General features: G+C 42.4%; 1 protein-coding gene across 1 annotated transcript in view; it reads left to right on the top strand.

Moving 5' to 3' along the window:
* Positions 1-21,237, top strand: part of PDE4D (phosphodiesterase 4D) — a 654,770-nt gene that overhangs the window by 172,086 nt on the left and 461,447 nt on the right. The window contains exon 4 of the mRNA XM_035553451.2: positions 10,174-10,409. Coding sequence (XP_035409344.1) covers positions 10,174-10,409 — 236 coding nt within the window. The remainder of the gene's footprint in view (positions 1-10,173; positions 10,410-21,237) is intronic.

Below are 21,237 nucleotides of genomic sequence, written 5' to 3'. Positions count from 1 at the left end.
ATCGTCTTATGAGCAGTAGCTTAGCCAAGAAATGATTCATCGTTATTAGCTGAGGGACTTCAGGAAGAAATGGAATAAGGAGGCAGATACTTTGAATGACCCAGCCTGGAATATGCTCTTTACAAAAAGAGCTGAAGTAGGTTAATTGGTATCTAAAAGGATGTCATGTCCTAGAATTCAATTAACTGGTTACAGGGCAGGGATTAATGGAAGGTCTCTCAGACCTCTAATGTAAAAAAGAAAGCCTAAAATGTTCTCTTTGACTGATTTCATTAGCAAACACCTTATTGGAACTTTCTTTCGCTTGTGTACACTCAGAGATCCGAAATGTCATCAGCAGAACTGTTTATTGGAGTTTGTTTTTATTAGCAATTATGGTATTGGATGACATTATGTAGCATGTCAGATACTTGCCCTTCCAAAGCTTGTTTGTCATTCTTGGTGATTTTGTTCTAATTGGCAGCATTAGCTGTTCTTATACTTGCCCAACAACTTCTTAATGGAATACTGTTTTAAGTTGCTTATGACCAAGGAAAGCTTTAGCTGCAACCTTTGATAACATACCTATATCAGTTGTCTTTCTTAGGATAAATATTTTTACAATTCTAGCCCAAGATCCTTCAACTGTTAACAAGAAGTAGTCAATTTTCACTGATCAAAATGTGATGGTAAACTTTCTTTTGAAATAACTGCACTCATACTTCAGACCTCAGATGCATCTGTTGCCATCCTTGTGAAAATCTGCATCAGGACAGTCATAAAGTAAACCTTTGGGAAAAAAAAATAAATAATAACCATAATAAAAAAAAAGGTATTCTTCAATCCTGTTTTGTCCTGGAAAGTAGGACTTCACTGTGCACCATGGTGAGCTGGGAAGACAAATGCCGTAACTCTGATTGCTGTATTCTTCTTCCTCCTTTTCCCGAGCTTTTATTGCTGAGTGTGATTCCATATGGTATGAAGCACCCTTTTGGTCAGTTCTGGCCACCTGTCCTGGATGTGGCCCCTCCAGGCTTCATGTGCATCATCCCTGGGGGTGCAGCATGAGAAACAGTAAAGGTCTTGATGTTGTCTAAGTACTGCTCAGCAACAGATAAAACAGGAGTGTGTTATCAACACTGTTTCCGTCACAAATTTCAAACATAGTACTGTATAGTTTGCTGTGGAGGAGATTAACTCCATCCCAGCCAGAACCAGTACAGATGCCAAAGCAAATAACAGAAATCAATTGTGCATTTGTCTGTCTCCTCACAGAATGGCTCCTCTGGGAGCCCTTTGGCTGATGTTGAGAAAATATAAAGTTATCCTATTCGATTCAAGAAATGGGCTGGAGCAAAAGGCTGGGGAAGATAAAAAGAAAAGTGAGTGAGGAAGACAAATGTGTATAGTGGAAGTGGATTTTAAGGTAGTAGAGGAAAAACTGAGTTTAGGTTGCAAAAGTAGTGTGTAGAAAACATCTTTTTCTGTGGAAAATGCATGGTACTGAAACACCCACGAGCCTGTAACCTCTTTATTGCTCAGCTGTGCCACTTCAGCAAGATGCTTCTGAACCTCTCCGGCTACTTCTCTGGAGGGAGTGGGAGGAATAGGACATGGGATATGTAATTCCTCACCAAGAAGAAATTACCATCTGTGTATTCTCTGCAACCTTTTGGATGAGCATTTCTGCTATGTAAAGCTCTGATAGTCCCTTGCAAAACATAACGTTGACCAGGGATGACAACATGTTGCAGAGGCTTGGGAAGGAGGGACAGTCTTGGAATAAGAGAGCAGGAAAAAACTAAAATACTTGGCCAGAAACAGAATCCAGAACTCTGACAGAAAAAAAAAAAAATAAAAAATTCAGTAGTCCTTGAATCTCATGGTTTCCCACATACCAATATCTGGAGGATCTGCTGGAAAAGTGTCTGTTTCACATTGGCTACAGGTCTAAATAATAGACTAGCTAACAACAACTTATTTGCTTGCATGTCATTGTTTTTGTGGTCAACCTGAAGGTTCAGGTTAGCAGAGAAATGAAGTTTGTGTCAGTGTAACCCCCCAGGATGGAAATGTGCCATCTTTTTCAGAAAGAAAATTAAATGTTATGTGCCAAATTTGTCATAAAAATCATGAAGGTAGAAAGCCAAGCACCCAGAAATCAGGCAGTGTCAGAATTAGCTATACATGGTTTATTTGTGTCACTGTGCTTATATTATGACATGCAGTATGTATAGTATGATATGCAATAATGAGATAATCATATATTCTCTTAGACATGATTTCTGCTTCATTCACCTTATAGGCAAAAGCTGCTCGTAGGAATCAGTAAGGACTGTGTAGTAATGGTAACTATAGTCTTCTTCCCATGTTTTGCAGAACTTGAAAGATATTGAGCAAAAGTTTTGGAAGGTTTGGAGTGAGTGAAACAATGGTTTGAAAGCTAAACTAATCGACTCTTCTCTGAGAGAAAATTTGCTTCTGTTCCTGGTTAGACCACAGAACCACTGTCTAACACTAAATAAATTGCTTAAGGAAAACTTTTTGTCCAGTTATCTTTTTCTTGTTTTCTAAACATTACTACTGTGAACCAGTAGTGCTACCTGCAAACATGCTATAATCTTGAAAATGAAATTTGGAGGAAAATGCACTTGACGTTAAGAGCAAGCTAATATGAAGTGTTCTGAAACTTGTGTTACGCAACTTTGTTACCCAAAATGAGAGGCTCATTTTCACTTTATTTCTTTGTTTCTCTGATTCTTGCCTATGAAAAAAATAGTGCAGAGCTTGCTGGATATTGTAGCTATCTTTTAGTCAGTGAAAGAAGCAATTAAAAGTGCTTTTTAGAGCAGCTATGGACTAATAACAGAAGAGACTAATCAAGTTATTGACATTGTGGGTGAATCTATGAAAGCACTAACGTCTTTTGAAAAGAAGATTTTTGGGGTGGCTGTCTGAAATCCAGGTTGCAAGATAACAGGTGGTCACAAAAAGAACCAGGGACAAGCAAAGGCAACCAGGGAAGCACCTTCGTTATGGGTCTGTGAGAAAACCAATGGAGGGATCTTTACTATATTCACAGGTTTTTTGTCTCTGCTTTTTAATCTTAAATACTTGCCAAAGTTGTTGTGTAGTGATTGTGGGGTGTACATTAGAAGTTGACTTCAGAATTGGGTTCTGTAAGTGATGAGCAGTCAAGGACCAGGTAAAAAGTTTAACTGGTCATTCTGATTTATCTAATTAATTAATCTAATTAATCTAATAAATCCAAATTCTTTCTTTTATCACGGTGATCGTCTCGTGACATAGATATTAATGTAGTATATGATAATTTACATATGTGTACAATCTGTCTATCTGACATTCATGTCTTACTGCTGAGAGTGCTAGAGCTGAAAATGTCTTTTATGTGCAGCTGTGGTGTGGCTTTGATTTCTATACCTGAGTAAATGCAAGAAAGGCAGTGGAACATGGCCAACATCAGCTATGTTTTTTTTCATGTATTTCTGAAAAGTCAAGTCTATTACAACTCCTTGTGATGCTTCATTGTTTGCTATTTACCTTTACCCATCTGGTAATTACAGGTTCATAAAAGTATCCTCTTTATCCTCATGTGGCTTCATACTCTGTAATTAAATGTTTCCATTTTTGTTTCTAACAATCTTGTTAGTAACTTTTGAGTTTTGCATACGGTGATAACATTTTAAGTATATATACATTCATACATGTGACCTGTCCAATCTCCTTGAAGGTACACAAATGAAAGCTTCTTGGCCTCTATTTGACTTTCTCATAGTCCTGATAACAAGATAGTCCAGATCCAAACAAGAATTTACTTTGTCTTCAGTATGCCATATCCCATTTTTATATATACATAGATTTATATTGTCTCTTTTCGATCTCTCTTTGGAGGCCCTTGTATCATGTCTGTCACTCCGTACCAACATTTCCCTGAATATCTTATTAGGAAAATGTTGTAAAATAAAAATTCCTTATACAGAAGAATAAATAATAAAAATATTCTTATTTCTTCACTTATATTCTGAATTTCCTGATTATTCAGTCCTGAATTTGCAACTTGTTTGATTTTTTTCTTCAGTGTGGCAAATCTCCCTGAACAGACCATACTCTTAATAAAATACTCTTTTGGATTCAAGTCAGGAAATCTGGGCTGGATGAAAAGACTGCTAGCTGGGCAGAAAGTTCCACTGCTAGGATCAAATGGTGGAGAATGATTGCTCAGCATCTGGCTGGCAGCTGGTAATGAGCATATTGACATGAGCAGTCGATACCACAGCCCATGCTGAAGTGCAGAGTTTGGTACCCAGATGGGATAACCTGAAGCACTGGCGCAGGCAGGAAAGTGACTGATGGGTTACAACCCTGCTGAAAAGGACTCGGGGACTTCAATGGATTGCAGGGTGGATATCAGCCAAGCAGTGTATTCTCATCATAAATAAAGCAAACTGCATGACAGGGTGACCGTGGCCAGCAGAGCAAGGGACATGCTGGGAGCCCAGGAGAGGGCTACCAGGATGGTGAGAGCCTAGAACACCCGCTCAGCGAGGAGTGCTTGAGGGAGCTGATTTGTTTAGTCCTCCGTGTTGCAGGGGAAGGCCATCTAATAGCAGCCTACAGCTACTTGAAGGGTAGCTGCAAAAGACATCACATCTGAGCTCTTCTTGACAGTGGCATGCTGTATAATGAGGGCCGAGGGGCAGGGGTCCCCAGTTGGGATGTTCATGTTGAAGATCAGGAAAGTCTTCTTCATCAGGAATGTGGTGCAGCACTGGATCAGGTTATCCATGGAGGCCAGAGAATGTCTGTTGGAGGATCTTTGTTGGAATTTTTTATTGTTGGAGGTTTCTGAGCCTGAGACAATGCCATGGCTGATGTGACCTGGTGTTGCTGATTTTGAGTAGGAGGTTGGACTGGACAACTTCAAAGGGCCCTTCCAAACGGCATTTCTATGATTCTGTGAGTAAACATAATGCTCCTTACAACACAAATAAGGCATTAACTAACAATCCATATTTTTCTTTTGTTTTGCCAAAATGCATAAAATCAATTTGATCATTATTTCCTAGTTTAAATGCCTGAGTATTCGTACCTCAATAGGTGACCTCTTTTTCCACAAACTGATTTAATTTCCCTTTACATCTAGTTGAAATATGCATTAGGTGATTACTGTTTGATTTCTTAAAAGCTCGGTCTTAATATTTGGGCCAGAATTCTTCCCTTTCCCTGATAGTTTGCATTATGCCATACATTTCTACCTGTCTGTTTTTTTCATATGGGTCAATTAAGATGTTCAGTGAGTTCACTTTCTCATTTCAGCTATCTGATTCTGATCGTCTGTAGCTGCAGTTCAAGGATTTTTATGGTTTTCAAACCTGCCCCAAAATCAACTGTTTTTCATTGTTGAAGTGAATCAAATAATCTCTTGTGATAGACTACTTTTAGCTCTGATATCAGCATTTTTTTTTTGTTTCTTGCAGAGCTATAATTAATTTCATTATTATTTTTTAATTTATTCAGCTGTCTTGGATATTCACTATGCATACGCTGAAAATACAAGCCTGAAGTTAAACTTCTCCCTGGATGACTATAACACATTAATTTGTGCAGTATTTTTGCAGTGATTGATTTTGCTGTGGGTTTGCTTCAGAGTACATGCATTAATGCATACCATTTTATAATCCTTGTTTTCTTAAACTACATTACAGCTAGATTAAGAAAAATAGCTGAATTATAAATTTAGATTTTATGATTAAAAATCTAATTAGAAATAGTTTGCTCACAGCAACTGCTCAAGCTCCGAGTATAAATGGAGCATATTAATGTTACTCATCGTGAAAGGTGGTTCATTAATAGGTCTCCTTATGTGCACAAAATAGACACATTGCCATGCAAGCTTTCCTTGTATCAGTCCTCATGAAACAGCACAGACTGAAGGCCATGCCTGTGCTATAAGTGTAATTGCAATTGTAATGTGGGCATACCATAGTATACCATATTGACCATACCATACATATGAATTCTAGCTGGCAGAGGCAGTGTACCAGTCTCAAGTCAGGTATTTGGACCTGACCTACGTGGAATAGTATATAGCTATATATGCTGTATTTCACATTCTTAGTTTAGATGTATAACATCTTTAGACTTGCTCAGAACTTGGGTTTCTTCACAGGACTGTCATCAAGGCTGTAGTTGCAGACAGAGATATCTATGCTGGGGAATTTATCAAGAGGTGGTAAGAGACTGAGTAAGACATGGAGAGAAAAATCAATTTCCTCTCATTATTTCAACAGGATTTGCAGAAGATCTTAGAAAAGTAATTCTTTGCAAATTTTCTCTTAAAATGGTGAGCTTTCTTAGAAGTTCCAAAAATTTTCTGAAGAATTTTTCTTCCCTTTCAGTAAGTATAGTTTGGAGCTTTCTTTCCTAGATTGGCTATCATTCATCCATGACCCAGAAAATATGACCAGCATTTTAGATGATTAAATTAAAAATAATGTTTACTGATGTTTTGCCTTAAGATTTTGTAAGGGCCACACCTTCAGAAGTTCTAGTTATTCACTCTTTTCCAAGGACTGCAGTGGTTGTTTTAAGTGCTCATCACTTACTATTGGCATGAAATTATTGTGTGCAAGAGAGAAAGGCGGGAGTTGAAACAGCTGCAGAAATCTTTTAAATATGATTTAATAAGAGAACTTAGGGTGATTTTTTTCCTCTTTTCAATCTAGAGGTGCATAGTTACGATCTCTGACTACTATTTTTATTCTATGATTGCTATTTGGACTCTCACTTCCTCCAAAGGTAAACAATCTGCAGGGAAGCAAGCATATTGTAGGACAGAAATTTGTCTAATGCAGAACACTTTGTCTCCCATATAGGTAGAAGTACATATTTTAGGTAGCAGTGTCTTTATCTCCTCTTAAAATAGATTCCTGTTGGCTTTTAAAGCACCAAATTACTTAAACGCTAGAAAATGCTAGTGCCTGATAGGTTGCATTTTTCTCAGAGGAGGAAAAGGATTTTTGCACACGAGTTAGCAGGTCTGATCAATTGGGCTTGAAACTAGATTTGAAGGGGGAAGGGGATAAAACCAGGCCCACTAGTGATAAGCTATGGGACAGCTTGCCAAAATCTGAGCAACTGTGTGAAAAAGGAATCCTTCAGTGTGCTCCATGATGTGCTGGGTACAATGAAGCACATTTGAAGTGTTTCTACACCAATGCACACAGCATGAGGAACAAGAAAGAAGCTAGAAGCCCTGGCTCAATCCCAGAGCTACGATATTACTGGCATAAGCGAAAGCTGGTGGTATGAGTCCTGTGGCTAGTGTGTTGCAATGGACAGTTATAGGCTGTACAGAAGAGATAGGCAGGACAGGCGAGGCAGGGGTACGGCACTGCATGTAATGGAGGGTCTGGACTGTGCAGAGCTTGCAGTTGGCAATTACATGGTTGAGAGCCCCTGGGTAAAGATTAAGGGACAAGCAAGTAAAGGAGATGTCATTGTAGGAGTCTACTGTAGACAATCCCACCAGGTTGATAGCATCAATTAATTATTGTTTAAGGAACTAAGAGATACCTCTAGATCAGCTGCCCTTTTCCTTATGGGTGACTTCAACTTGCCAGACATGAAGTGAGAGTTTCACACAGATGATGTAAACAGGTCCAGGAAATTCCAAAAACACCTTGATGATAACTTCCTGGTACAGGTACTAAGGGAATCAACTAGGAAAGGTGCCCTCCTAGATATGTTGCTTATAAACAGAGAGGGTCTCCTGGTTGAAGTGGCAATTGGTGGCTGTTTTGGACATAATGACCATGAAGTAGGTGAGTTTAAAATCTTCGGTGATAGGAGGAAAAATTCCACCAAAACTTCAACCCAACATATGGGGAGAGCAGACTTCAGGCTGCTCAGGGAACTAGTTATTAAGGTCCCCTGGGAAAAAGCTTTTGAAGGTGTTGGGGTCCATCAGTGCTGGTTGCTTTTCAGGTGCCACCTCCTAAGAGCACCTCCTAAGAGCACAGGAACAGGCAATTCCAAAACGTTTTAAGTCAAGCAGAAGGCTGTCTTGGCCGAGCAGAAACCTTCTCTCAGAGCTTAGATGGAAAAAGAAAGTGTATGGCCACTGGAAGTGAGGTCGAGTGACATGGGAGGACAGCAAAGATGTTGTTCGCCTTTGTTGGCAGAAAATTTGTGTGGCCAAAGCTCAATTAGAGTTGAAGCTGGCCAGTACTGTGAGGGACAATAGTTTCTTGTTTATTTATTTTTATTTTTTTAATATGTTAAAAGCAAAAGCAGGACCAGAGAATGTATTGGTACATTACTTGATGAAGATGGTCACCTCACAAACAGGGACATGGACAAAGCAGAGACATTTAATGCCTTTTTTGCCTCTGTCTCCAACACTGATAATGGGCTCAGAAAGCCCAGGTGCCCTCAAATGGAGAACCATGTCTACAGTAATGATAAACTTGCTGTTTATCATTCAAGTCCTGAAATTGTGCAGGACTTGCTGCTTCAGCTGGGGGCCTGATGGGATGTTTTCCATGATACTCAGAGGGCTGGATGATGTCATTGTAAGACATCTCTCAATTATTTTTCAACAGTCTTGGGAATGTGAAGAGGTCTCAGTTGACTGGAAGCTGGCAGATGCTGTTCCAATTTTCAGGAAGGGCAAGAAGGAAGACCCTGGTAGTTACAGGCCTGTCAGTCTCACTTCAGTGCCTGGCAAATTTATGGAAAAGTTATTTTGGGAGTTACTTAAAAACACCTGAAAGACAACACAGTCATTGGTCACAGCCAACACAAGTTCACAAGGGGAAGGTCCTGCTTAACAAACTTAATTTCATTTTATGACAAGGTTACCCAAGGGAAGTCAGTTGATGTAATCTTTTTGGATTTCAGCAAAGCTTTTGATACAGTTTCTTAGAGTATCCTTCTGGACAAAATGTCCAGAACACACCTGTATAAATACATAATGTGATGGGTGAAAAATTGGCTGATGGGTTGGGCTTAAAGGGTTATAGTAAATGGGGTTACATCAGGCTGCAGCCAGTCACTGGTGGGGTTCTGCAGGGCTCCATTTTAGGGCCAGTTCTCTTCAATGTTTTCATAAATGACTTGGATGCAGTACTTTTAGTTATACTGAATAAGTTTGTGGATGAATATAAATTGGGAAGGAGCTGTTGACTCCCTCAAGGATAGAGAGGCCTTGCAGAGAGATCTTGACAAATTAGAGGGCTGGGCAGTCCCCAACAACATGAAATTTAACAAGAGCAATGCCAAATTCTGCAACTGGGAAGGACAGCCCTGGGAATATATACAGACTGGGGGACAAGAGGCTGGAGAGCAGTCCCGCAGAGAGGGATCTGGGGGTTCTGGTTGATGGCAAGTTGAACATGAGCCAGCAGTGTGCCCTGGCAGCCAAAACAACCAACTGTACCATGGGTAACATCAAGCACAGCATTGCTAGCCAGTCAAGGGAAGCAATTGTCTCGCTCTGCCCTGGTGCGGCCTCACCTTGAGTACTGTATGCAGTTTTGGGCACTACAGCATAAGAAGGACATAAAACTATTAGAGAGCGTCTAAAGGAGAGATACAAAGATGTCAAAGTGTCTAGAGGGCGAGATGTTTGAAAAGTGTCTGAAGTCACTTGAGGGGAGGAGACTGAGGGGGAGGCCTCATGGCAGCCTGCAGCTTCCTCATGAGGGGAGCGGAGGGGTAGGCGCTGAGCTCTGCTCTCTGGGGACAGTGACAGGACCTGAGGGAACGGCATGGAGCTGGGACAGGGGAGTGTCAGGATGCGTGTTAGGGAAAGGTTCTTCACCCAGAGGCAGCCGAGCACTGGGACAGGCTCCCCAGGGCCCAGGTCACGACACATCCTGCTGGACTTCAAGAAGGGTTTGGACAATGCTCTCAGACACATGGTCTGATTTTTGGGTGGTGCTCTGTGGAGCCAGGAGTTGGACTCAATGATCCTCGTGGGTCCCTTCCAACTCGAGATATTCTATGATTCTATGAACTTTTTTATTGTATGTTTTCACTTTTTTGCATTTCCTCAACAATAATGAGGTGTAACATTTATAAGAAAAGTTTATGGAAAGGAATTAAAGGGGCAATTAAATTGACATTATAGATGTTTTCTTACATGATTGGTATTTTTTTACCTGATAATAGGTTTCAGAAGAAACACTCCATCACTGCAGTGAGGAGGAAGAGTCTTTCCAGGGAATGGAGCCCTATCTTGTGCGGAGATTATCATCCCGTAACATCCAGCTTCCCCCTCTGGCTTTCAGGCAGCTAGAGCAGGCAGACTGGGATAAAAAGAATGATACTGAAACTATTTCAAGACCTACTACTCTTCCACTGAGGATTCCTCCTCTGATTGCCATTACATCTGCAGAGTCCAGCAGGTAAGGTCCAGGAATTTCTTTTTGATTTTACATTTTCACTGGTAGTTGCAGGGCAGTAGGTGCTTCTTCTAGGACATAAGTTTATTTTCTATATTCCTTTAATAAAGATATGAAAGTCTAATGTTTTTTTTGAGAGATGAATACAATGTCATTTAGTAAGGGTCCAAAGAGAGACTGGTGTCTTGATTTTTTTTTTTTTTTGGTTGGTTGTTTTCTTTCCATGGAGGCAAGATTGGTCTGAGGTCTGGAAGAAAAGTAAGTGTAGAGGCAAGGGTAGCAGTTCACATTGCTGGTCTTTCTGAATTTCAGGATATTGGTCTTTGAAACTTGAATTGTATGTGGGATGCCCCATATAAACTGTGAAATACCCAGGAGGTACTGGAGAGATTTTGTTACCTCTAGGAACACCAAATGAAAAAAAGTACATATGCTCCTGATGTGGTAGAAAGTCAGATAGCAGAGTGAAAAATAAATACTTATGCCCTATGAAAAAGTCCAAGTGATTGTTGATTTCTGGAGACTGCAGTTTGTGAGGCTGGATTCAAATGTGCATTAGAAAGACAGTTCAATGGCTTTTCAAATAAAGAACAAACCCAAAACATACTGGTACCCAGAGATTGATGTCCTTTGAGAGGCTTCTCTGCATCTAAGAATGTTGTGGGCATTACAGACATTAGAGATAACTTTGTATTCTGCTTATGGCTTCCATTCCTGTGGTTGATAGAATTTGTTCTGAAACTGGACAAAGCAACGTTTATCCATGAGTAAGTTTATTTCTGAGAGTAGCAGAGAAACAGCAGATCTACAGACTATTGAATGGAGGTGCCAGGCTGTTTAAACAAGCAAATGAAGCAGAACTGAACACAACAGCAGAAGCAATTATAATTTTGATGTTTCTCGGTAATATACAATCTTTAGCTCTTATGATTCTTTCTTAGCTAAAGAGCAATTATGCTGCTACAGGAAGAATATTATTTAGGAAATTAAATTTCTCTGGATGTTTAGAACCATTTTTCAGTTGTTAGCTCTCTCAAGCAGCTCAGCGTTTCCCATTTACGTGCTCGTAATGCCAGCAAAACAGCTGGGAAAAGCCATCCTCTTATCAAGGCTTTTCGTCTGCACGAAACTATACAAATTTAGGGGACCTATTATGTCTGTGGATGTACAGCTTACCTCCATCGTCTTTGAATGCATGGAAATAAGGAGTTGAGAATTGGAAACCAAAGTGAGGGTAGGAGACAGGAGGATTCTGTTTTCAGTGGGTAGGTGAAAGTGGAAGAGCTATTAAGTCCTAGAAATTGATTTTAAGAAGGAAGAATTTCACTGCTAAAGACATTGTAAATTACAAATACGTATTTCTAGGGGAGGACAATTAAAAATCCCAAAGATGGCACTATGAAGCATCTTGTACTGTGATTTAAGTACCTGGAATGTGTAAAACTAAAAACAATGACAGTGGATTTAGTTTTAAAAATAAAATGTGTATTCTGTTCCTAAATACACATATGAACTCTCACACTCTATTTTTCTTTCTTTTTATCTTTATGAAGTCTCAGGATTGTTTCTGTTTTTATATTAGCTTTATATAGGGATGAACTACACTAATTTAAATGAGGCGGGTTATTTAAAAACAAAACTCAGTAGAATAGATGAAAACCAAAAAGTAAGTATTCAGAAATGTTTTTCTCAATCTTTCACACTTCATAAATGTTTACTCTTACTTAAGGGGAGGCTTCAGAGTGACTGGCATTCCTTTAACCCTTCTAATTTCTTTCTACACTTTAGGGTGTTATTGCACCTGATTCTGATTTTTTCATCCAGGTTTAACAGACAGGCTAATAAAGATTATCATTAAGATGAAGGATTCATGTCTTATATTTTCACATGTAAGTTTCACGTGTAAGATTGCTAACATGATTGCTAACATTTGAAACTCATTTGTTTGAAAATCATTTGTAAGAAAACTTACAATATTTGATCTTACCTCCTTTATAACAAATATTTCAAAGACAGTTTACTTTCCTTTGTATTTATTTTGCCCAGTAGCCACAGCTTCAGCTTTGATCATAATATAAATATTTGCTTGAATAAGTTTGATAAAATAAATTTTATTTCTTCCTTCAGATATTTGGATTTAGAAGGGCAATTGGTCTAATCTGTATTTGAAAATGGCATTGATTTGTCCACTGTTGGGGGATTTTTATTGTACCCCTTGAGGCAAAATAAACATACTTTTGCTTAAATATAAAGAGACAAGTAGTCTGCAAAGGTGCATCATGAGTGATTCCTTATGTGCACTTTCCCCAGCATCAATCCTGTAAACCTAGGCCTCAGGCAGTGTTGTGTTCACCACCTAGCAGGAGGTAGCCTCTGGCCACTCACATTCCATGATTGCTACAAAACAATGCTATGGCATTTCTTATCTCATCATCAAGGGAAATTCCACTCCCATGTGGAGTCCCTCTGTCTGTCGTTGTTTCCAGTCACATTAACTCATTCTGCGGTCATGCCTTCTTCCCTTCTATGCCAGATCCTTCCTTGGTCATGAGTTGCCATTGCTGAGCAGTTAAAATTTGAATTTCTCCTTCATCACCTGCAAAACTTCATCAAATATGATGGAAGACTCTTCAATGACTTTTCTTATGGAAACTCTTTTTGCATTGTGTAACTCAGAAGAAGAGGTGGGTTAGTAAAAGATAGGATGGGATACAGATATTCCTGGCTGAAGCAGCATTAGTTGGACTCCGAAATGCAATGACATATATACATACCCTACTCTAAATCAGAGAAACATAGAGTCATAGAATCACTTACATTGGAAGAGACCTCTAAGATCATGTAGTCCAACCTTTAACCTAGTACTGCCAAGTCTACAATTAAACCATGTCAATAAGCTCTACATCTACGTGTTTTCTGAAGACCTTCAGGGATGACCTCATTGTAGCTTTTCCATACTTAAAGGGAACTTATAAAAAAGATGGAGAGCAACTTCTTGCTCGGGGAGATAATGATAGGACAAGGGGGAATGGTTTTAAATTGAAAGAAGTGAGATTTAGATTAGATGTTAGGAGGAAATGCTTCACTCAGAGGGTGGTGAGGCACTGGAACAGGTTTCCCAGAGAGGTTGTGGATGCCCCATCCCTGGAGGTGTTCAAGAGAAGGTTGGACAAGGCCCTGGGCAACCTGGTAACTGGGTGGCATCCCAGCCCATGATAGGGGGGTTGGAACAAAATGATCTTTAAGGTTTCTTCCAACCCCAATTGTTCTGTGATTCTATGATTCTATGATATGGTGACTCAACTATTTCCCTGGGCAGCCTGTTTCAATAATTCACAACTGTTTCAGTGAGGAATTTTTTCCTAATATTCAACCTAAACCTCCCCTAGTGCAACTTAAGGCCATTTCCTCTTGTTTTATCAGTTGGTGCTTGGGAGAAGAGACTGATCATTTCACTAAGGTAATTGTAGCGAATGATAAGGTCTCCCTTGAGCCTCCTTTTCTCCATGCTAAACAACTCCTGCTCCCTCAGCCACTCGTCGTAAGACTTGTTCTCAAGACACTTCACCAGCTTCATTGTCCTTCTTTGGTCACACTCCAGCACCTTAATGTCCTTCTCGTAGTGAGGGGCCCAAAACTGAACACAGTACTCTTAAGTGTGGTCTCACCAGAGCCGAGTACAGGGGTACAATCAGTTCCCTAGTGATTCCCTCACTTCCTGACGGCCACACTATTTATTTTTGATACAAGCCAGGATGCTGTTGGCCTTCTTGCCACGTGGGCACATGGCTGGCTCATAGCCAGCCAGCTATTGACCAATACCCCCAGGTCCCTTTCTGCTGGACAGCTTTCCAGACATTCTTCTCCCAGCCTGTAACGTTGCATGGAGTTGTTGTGCCCCAAGTGCAGGACCTAACTTTTAGCCTTGTTAAACCTCATACAGTTGGCCCTGGCCCATCGATCCAGCCTATCCAGATCCCTCGTAAAGCCTTCCAACCCTTGAGCAGATCGACATGCACACCTAACTTGGTGTCATCTGCGAACTTACTGAGGGTGCACTCATAAGTCTCTAGTCTAGATCATTGATAAAGATATTGAAGAGGACTGGCCTGAGTACTGAGCCCTGGAGGACACCACTAGGAACAGCCTCCAAATGGATGCCATTCCAAGTGTCAGATGTCTTTTATTTTGTTCATATGTACCACAGTTGGATTTTGATTTTTCTGTCCTCTTAAGAGATGTGACTGCCGTAATATGATGGGAAACGTAGTGTTAATTGGATGTAAATTCCAGAAACGGTATATCATGTACTTTGAGACTTCGTTAAAGAGCTATTTGAACACAAAAAGTTATGTTGGAGTTAAGAAGTTGTTAGGAAGACTACAGTAGAAAAATACATAAAACACATCTTTGTGTTTCACTTAGTTATCTGTGATGCCATGTATATGGTGTCGCTTCTTACAAACACAAATCTATTGGGTTGGATGGGATCCAACAAGGATACTGAAGGAGCTGGCAGAAGTGCTCACCAAGCCACCTGCAATCATTTATCAATAGTCCTGGCTAACTGGGGTTGACCAGTTTTGTTTAATATTTTTATCAATGATCTCAATGAGGGGATTGACTGCAGCCTCAGTATGCTTCCAGATGACACACTAGGTTGGGCGGTAGTGTTGATCTGGTTGAGGCTAGGATGGCCCTGCAGAGGGATCTCGATAGGCTAGATCGATGGGCCATGTCCAGTTGCATGGCATTCAACAGGGCCAAATGCTGGGTACAACACTTGGGGCATAACGACCCCTTGCAGCAGTACAGGTTTGGGGAACAGTGGCTGGAAAGTTGTCTGACAGAAAAGGACATGGGGGTGCTGGTCAACAGCCCAATGGACATGTGACAGCTGTGTGTCTGGCTGGCCAAGAGAGCCAACAGCCTCCTGGCCTGCACCAGAAATGGTGTGGCCAGCAGGACTAGGGAAGGGATTGTCCCTCTGTACTCTGACCTGGTGAGACAGAAGGCACCTTGAGCAATGTGTTCATCCTGGGGCCCCTCACTACAAGAAGGACACTGAGTTGCTGGAACACATAGAGAGAAGAGCAGCAAAGCTGCTGAAGGGCCTAGAAAAGAAGACCTATGAGGAGAGGCTGAGGGAGCTGGGGTTGTTTAGCTTGGAGGAGGCTGAGGGGACACCTCATTGCTCTCTACAACTACCTGAAAAGAGGTTGCAGTGAGGATGGTGTCAGTCTCTTTTCTCAGGTGAGAAGTGTTAGGACATGGTGAAATGGCTGCAAGTTGCTCTAGAGGAGTTTTAGATTGGATATCAGGAAGAATTCACAAAAAGGATTGTTAGACATTGGAACAGATTGCCTGGGGAAGTGATAGAGTCACCATCCCTGGAGTTATTTAAGAGGTGTGTGGATAAGGCACTTAGGGATATGGTTTACTGATGGACTTGTCAGTGTTAGATTGATGGTTGGACTTGATGATCTTAAGGGTCTTTCTAACTGGATTCTATGCTTTTATTATTTACCTATTATTTGCTAAAACATAATTTGTGAGAGATTATTATAATTTATTATAATTGTACAACTTAAGATTTATTTTAAATAGCTTTAATATTGTGTATATACAACTGAAAGTGTATGTATTAGTGCGTTCATGAAGCTCTTGGGAGCTGCAAGAATGACATATGAAATAGTTAATCTTTGAAGTGTCTTTTCTGCAGTGTTCCTTCTCCCCTGATATATTTTTGTTCCTTAAATTAAGCTCATGGTGGGGATAGATTAGATAGGCATTGTACTGCTTAAAATCTTTTTCTTTCTTTCTTTCTTTTTTTGTTTTGTTTTGTTTTGTTTTGTTTTGTTTTGTTTTGTTTTAAAGAAGAAATCAAAACTCTCTGCACTGGAAATCAGACCCAAACTTGATCTAAAACTATATGATTTTTTTCTTTCTGCCATTTAGAGATGCACTTCTAGTTTGTAATTACAGCAGATTGTGAACTAACCATTACACTTTTTAATATCTGGTTTTGAGAGGAAATATTAGAAAGATGTTATTAGCATGATCAGTGTAAGTTTGATGCTATAGCTGTACAGACTAATGGTCCTAATTTCAAACATAATGCATCTTAATGCCTTCCGCTTGATTGTGTTGTCTGTACCCTATCAGAGTGATAATTCAAAGATTAGATTTTGTCTTCTGTACTCAGGGTAAGAAATTAAAAAAAACACACAAATGTTAAAGAACTGAAATGTGGGAATCCTAACCCATAATTTTGCAGTTATTTACTTACTATACCAGGAAACTATTTTTAAAACAACAGCTTTGTTATTGTTTTAAGGACCTGAGTGTTACAGAGAGAGATGATAAAAGTAGATTGGACCTTAGAAGTGTAATGTAATTAAAATACAAGCTGAGGAAAATCTGGTCTTCAGATTTATTTATTTGCAACTTAGTAGGGTAGTGTATGTAGTGAAAATAAGTGGGAACTATGGTTTACACAGCGCTGAAAAAAAAAAAAAAAAAAGCTATTTCATTTGTTTTTGAGCTTAGAATCCCTGAGTTCCCCTCTGGGCTGCCAAGCTGTAACTCTTCTTAGGCAACTTCTCATAAGTCTAGGCTGTTTTCAACAGTGGCTGTGTTCCCTGACTCACCTGCCAGTTAAGAATAGTGAACAATAGCACAATAATTCTTAGCACTTTTATTGCACATATCTTTATTTTAAAACAATTATAAGCATGACCTAATCCTCATGCTACTTTCAGGAGATCAGGTAGTGATCTTGTAATTTTATCTTCATTTCATATATAGGAAAACTTGTGCACAAAGGGATGGTGCAACTGGCCAAGGCTACAGAGTAAACCAGTAACAAAGCTCTGAACAGAAACTCAAGAGCTTTTGGTTCCTGGTTTTTGTCTAGCCCATACTACCTGCCACAGTGCTGAAAATGGAGGTTGGGAAAAAAAAAAAAAAGCCTCAAGGTTACCTCAAACTAGAAATAATATGTCAAGGAAAATTTTACTGATGAGGTCTGAGGAGGTGTTTAATTGTTATTAGTGGAAGTTAAATACCTAACTGTTGTTATACATCTGGACTCACAGTAAACCAGATTTGTATCACACTGACTCAGTCTCGTAGAAATCTGACGGCAGTATCTTTTACAAACAAAAGCATAGTAAATTAGTGTGGAAAGAAAACTGAATCAGCATTTAAGCTCAGATCTTACCTGGGGAAGAATCAGTGGGAAGTTGTGAGGCCAAGTAAATGTTCGAAGCCATCGTATTTTGTGGTATCCAAGTCTTGACTTCTAAGAGAGTTTTGTTCTGGTGACTAGTGTCAACAATTCCTATGCAGCTATGTGTATTCTGAAGTCATTTTGGAGAACAACTTAAAAACAATTCTGTTGGTCAAGATTTGCATCAACTAGGTGCTGGAGAGAAATAGGAAAAGGGGGCTGGTACCATACCAGAACGCTTGCATAACAGTCATTCTTAATACTTGTAGAAGACTTCAGATCTCACACTTATCTCCAGCCCCCTCAAACCCCAAAGAAAAAGATTATTTTAAGCTATGCCTAGCATTATGCAGATACTTTAGAACTGATGTACTGGTAGACTATGGAGGACAGCAGGTACATCATTAGCCAGGTTGAAATCCTTTTTAAAATTCAGAATTTTGATTAGAAAATTTGGTTACTCTTTAAAATAGGCAAAATTTGGTTACTCTTTAAAATAGGCAAAAACAGCGTCAGCGGCGGGCCTTTTAAATCGGGCACCACCCGACACCACTTTCAGACACCACTTGCCGAGGCAACCGGCTCCGGGGCAGACACGTGCTGCAGCGGAGCGCGGGATCGGGACAGGCAGGGCTATTTTTCGGGCATCGAGCCTACGTGAGGGAGCCGCCAGGCACCGGCAGCCCTCGTGAGGGAGGCTGACGAGGCGTAGGCGGAGCCAGCAGCGTCAGCGACAGCTCCTTCCCCCGGCCGTTCAAAGGCAGCCCTTAGGGAGCGCGGCGAACAGGGCCGGCAAACAGGGAGTGACGCGGCAGTTAGAACGGGCAGGAAGGGCGGAGCGCTCACACCCGCCCATAGGGACACCTCCTCTAACGGCACTCTCCCGTCAGCTGGGCTGCAATGGTCTCCACCAGGCACGGTGCTTTCTCTAGGAAGTCAGTACACACCCAGACTGACTGCCCGTCCAAACATGCGGCAGTTCAGGTCTCCGGATGCAGGGAGTGTCTGAGCCTCTTGCTGCCATCGGCGGGAGGCAGAGGGACTGCTTGCGTGAGGTGCGAGCAGGTGGACGACCTGGTCCGCATGGTGGCGGAACTCAAGGAGGAGGTGCAGAGGTTGAGGGATATCAGGGAGTGCGAGCGGGAGATAGACTGGTGGAGCGACTCCCTGCAGGACCGGAGGGAGAGGGACCAGGGTGAGATGCCCCAAAGGGGGGTGGACCCCCTGCCCTGTCGCCATCGGGCAGAGGGAGGGGACCTGCGAGTTGAGGAGGAATGGAGACGGGTCCCTTCTCGACCTCGCAGGAGATGCCCTCCCCTTCCGGCGCTGCCTTCCCAGGTGCCCTTGAACAATAGGTTTGAGGCCCTGGAGCTTGAGAGACCGGTGGGTGAGGACGAGGTAGGAAGCCTACCCAGGAGGATGCCTGAGGTGAGGAAGTTGACTCCACGCCTCAGGACTGCCTCCACCAAGAAAGAAAGAAGGGTGATTGTTGTGGGCGACTCCCTCCTCAGGGGAACGGAGGGCCCTGTTTGTCGGCCTGACCCCACACATAGGGAAGTCTGCTGCCTCCCTGGGGCCAGGGTCAGAGACGTTACCAGGAAGCTTCCAAACCTGGTTCGCCCCTCTGACTATTACCCGCTTTTGATAGTCCAGGCTGGCAGTGATGATCTTGAAAAGAGAAGCCTCAAGGCTATCAAACTGGACTATAGGGGGCTGGGACGATTGGTGGAGGCAGCGGGAGTGCAGGTGGTGTTTTCGTCTATCCCTACAGGGGAAGGGAGAGGCACGGAGAGGACATGGAAAGCTCACGTGGTTAATAGGTGGCTCAGAGGCTGGTGCCAGCACAGAAATTTTGGGTTTTTTCACTATGGGGAGCTTTACTCGGCACCCGGCCTGATGGCCCCAGACGGGTCCCTATCTCCAAGGAGAAAACGGATCCTAGGCCAGGAGCTGGCGGGGCTCATAGAGAGAGCTTTAAACTAGGCAAGAAGGGGGACGGGGCTCAAACAAGGCTTGTTGGAGCTGTGCCCGGGGAAACAATGGCTAGGCTGGGGAAGAAGACGATGGCCCAGCTGAAGTGCATCTACACTAATGCACGCAGCATGGGTAACAAACAGGAGGAGCTGGAAGCCATTGTGCAGCAGGCAGGCTACGACTTGGTTGCCATCATGGAGACGTGGTGGGACCGCTCCCACGACTGGAGTGCTGCAATGCCTGGCTATCGGCTCTTCAGGAGGGACAGGCAGCACAGAGGGGGTGGTGGCGTGGCTCTCTACATTAGAGAATCTTTTGATGTTGTGGAACTCCAGACTGGGAATGATAAGGTTGAATCCCTGTGGGTTAGGATCCGCGGGAAGGCCGGCAAGGCTAGCATCCTGGTCGGGGTCTGTTATAGACCGCCGAACCAGGATGAGGAGACGGATGAGGAGTTTTATAGGCAACTGACAGAAGTTGCAAAATTGTCGGCGCTTGTCCTCGTGGGGGACTTCAACTTCCCGGATATATCCTCAAAACACAACACGGCACAGAGAAAGCAGTCTAGGAGGTTTCTGGAGAGCGTGGGAGATAGCTTCCTGACGCAGCTGGTCAGTGAACCTACCAGGGGTGGTGCCCCGCTAGACCTTCTCTTCACAAACAGAGAAGGACTGGTGGGAGATGTGGTGGTCGGAAACTGTCTTGGACAGAGTGACCACGAAATGGTAGAGTTCTCTATTCTTGGCGAGGCCAGGAAGGGGACCAGTAAAACTGCTGTATTGGACTTCCGGAGGGCTGACTTTGAGCTGTTCAGGACGCTGGTTGGCCGAGTCCCTTGGGAGGTGGTTCTGAAGGGCAGAGGAGTCCGGGAAGGCTGGGCGCTCCTCAAGAAGGAAATCTTAACGGCACAGGAGCGGTCCGTCCCCACGTGCCCAAAGACGAGCTGGCGTGGAAGAAGACCGGCCTGGCTGAACAGAGAGTTGTGGCTTGTGCTTAGGAGAAAAAGGAGGGTTTATAATCTTTGGAAAAAAGGGCGGGCCACTGAGGAGGACTACAAGGATGTAGCGAGGCTGTGCAGGGAGAAAATTAGAAAGGCCAAAGCACATCTGGAGCTCAACCTGGCTACTGCCGTTAAAGACAACAAAAAATCCTTTTACAAATATATCAACGCGAAACGGAGGACTAAGGAGAATCTCCATCCTTTACTGGATGCGAGGGGAAACCTAGTTACTAAGGATGAGGAAAAGGCTGAGGTGCTTAATGCCGCCTTTGCCTCAGTCTTTAGCGGCAGTACCGGTTGTTCTCTGGATACCCAGTACCCTGAGCTGGTGGAAGGGGATGGGGAGCAGGATGTGGCCTTCGCTATTCATGCGGAAATGGTTGGCGACCTGCTAAGGAGCTTGGATGTGCGCAAGTCGATGGGGCCGGATGGGATGCACCCGAGGGTACTGAAAGAACTGGTGGAGGAACTGGCCGAGCCGCTTTCCATCATTTATCGGCAGTCCTGGCTATCGGGGGAGGTCCCAGCTGACTGGCGGCTAGCCAATGTGACGCCCATCTATAAGAAGGGCCGGAGGGCAGACCCGGGGAACTATAGGCCTGTCAGTTTGACCTCAGTGCCAGGAA

The sequence above is a fragment of the Cygnus atratus genome, chromosome Z (genome assembly GCF_013377495.2).
Source record: "Cygnus atratus isolate AKBS03 ecotype Queensland, Australia chromosome Z, CAtr_DNAZoo_HiC_assembly, whole genome shotgun sequence".
NCBI lineage: Eukaryota > Metazoa > Chordata > Aves > Anseriformes > Anatidae > Cygnus > Cygnus atratus.
This window is presented reverse-complemented; position numbering and strand designations above follow the sequence as displayed.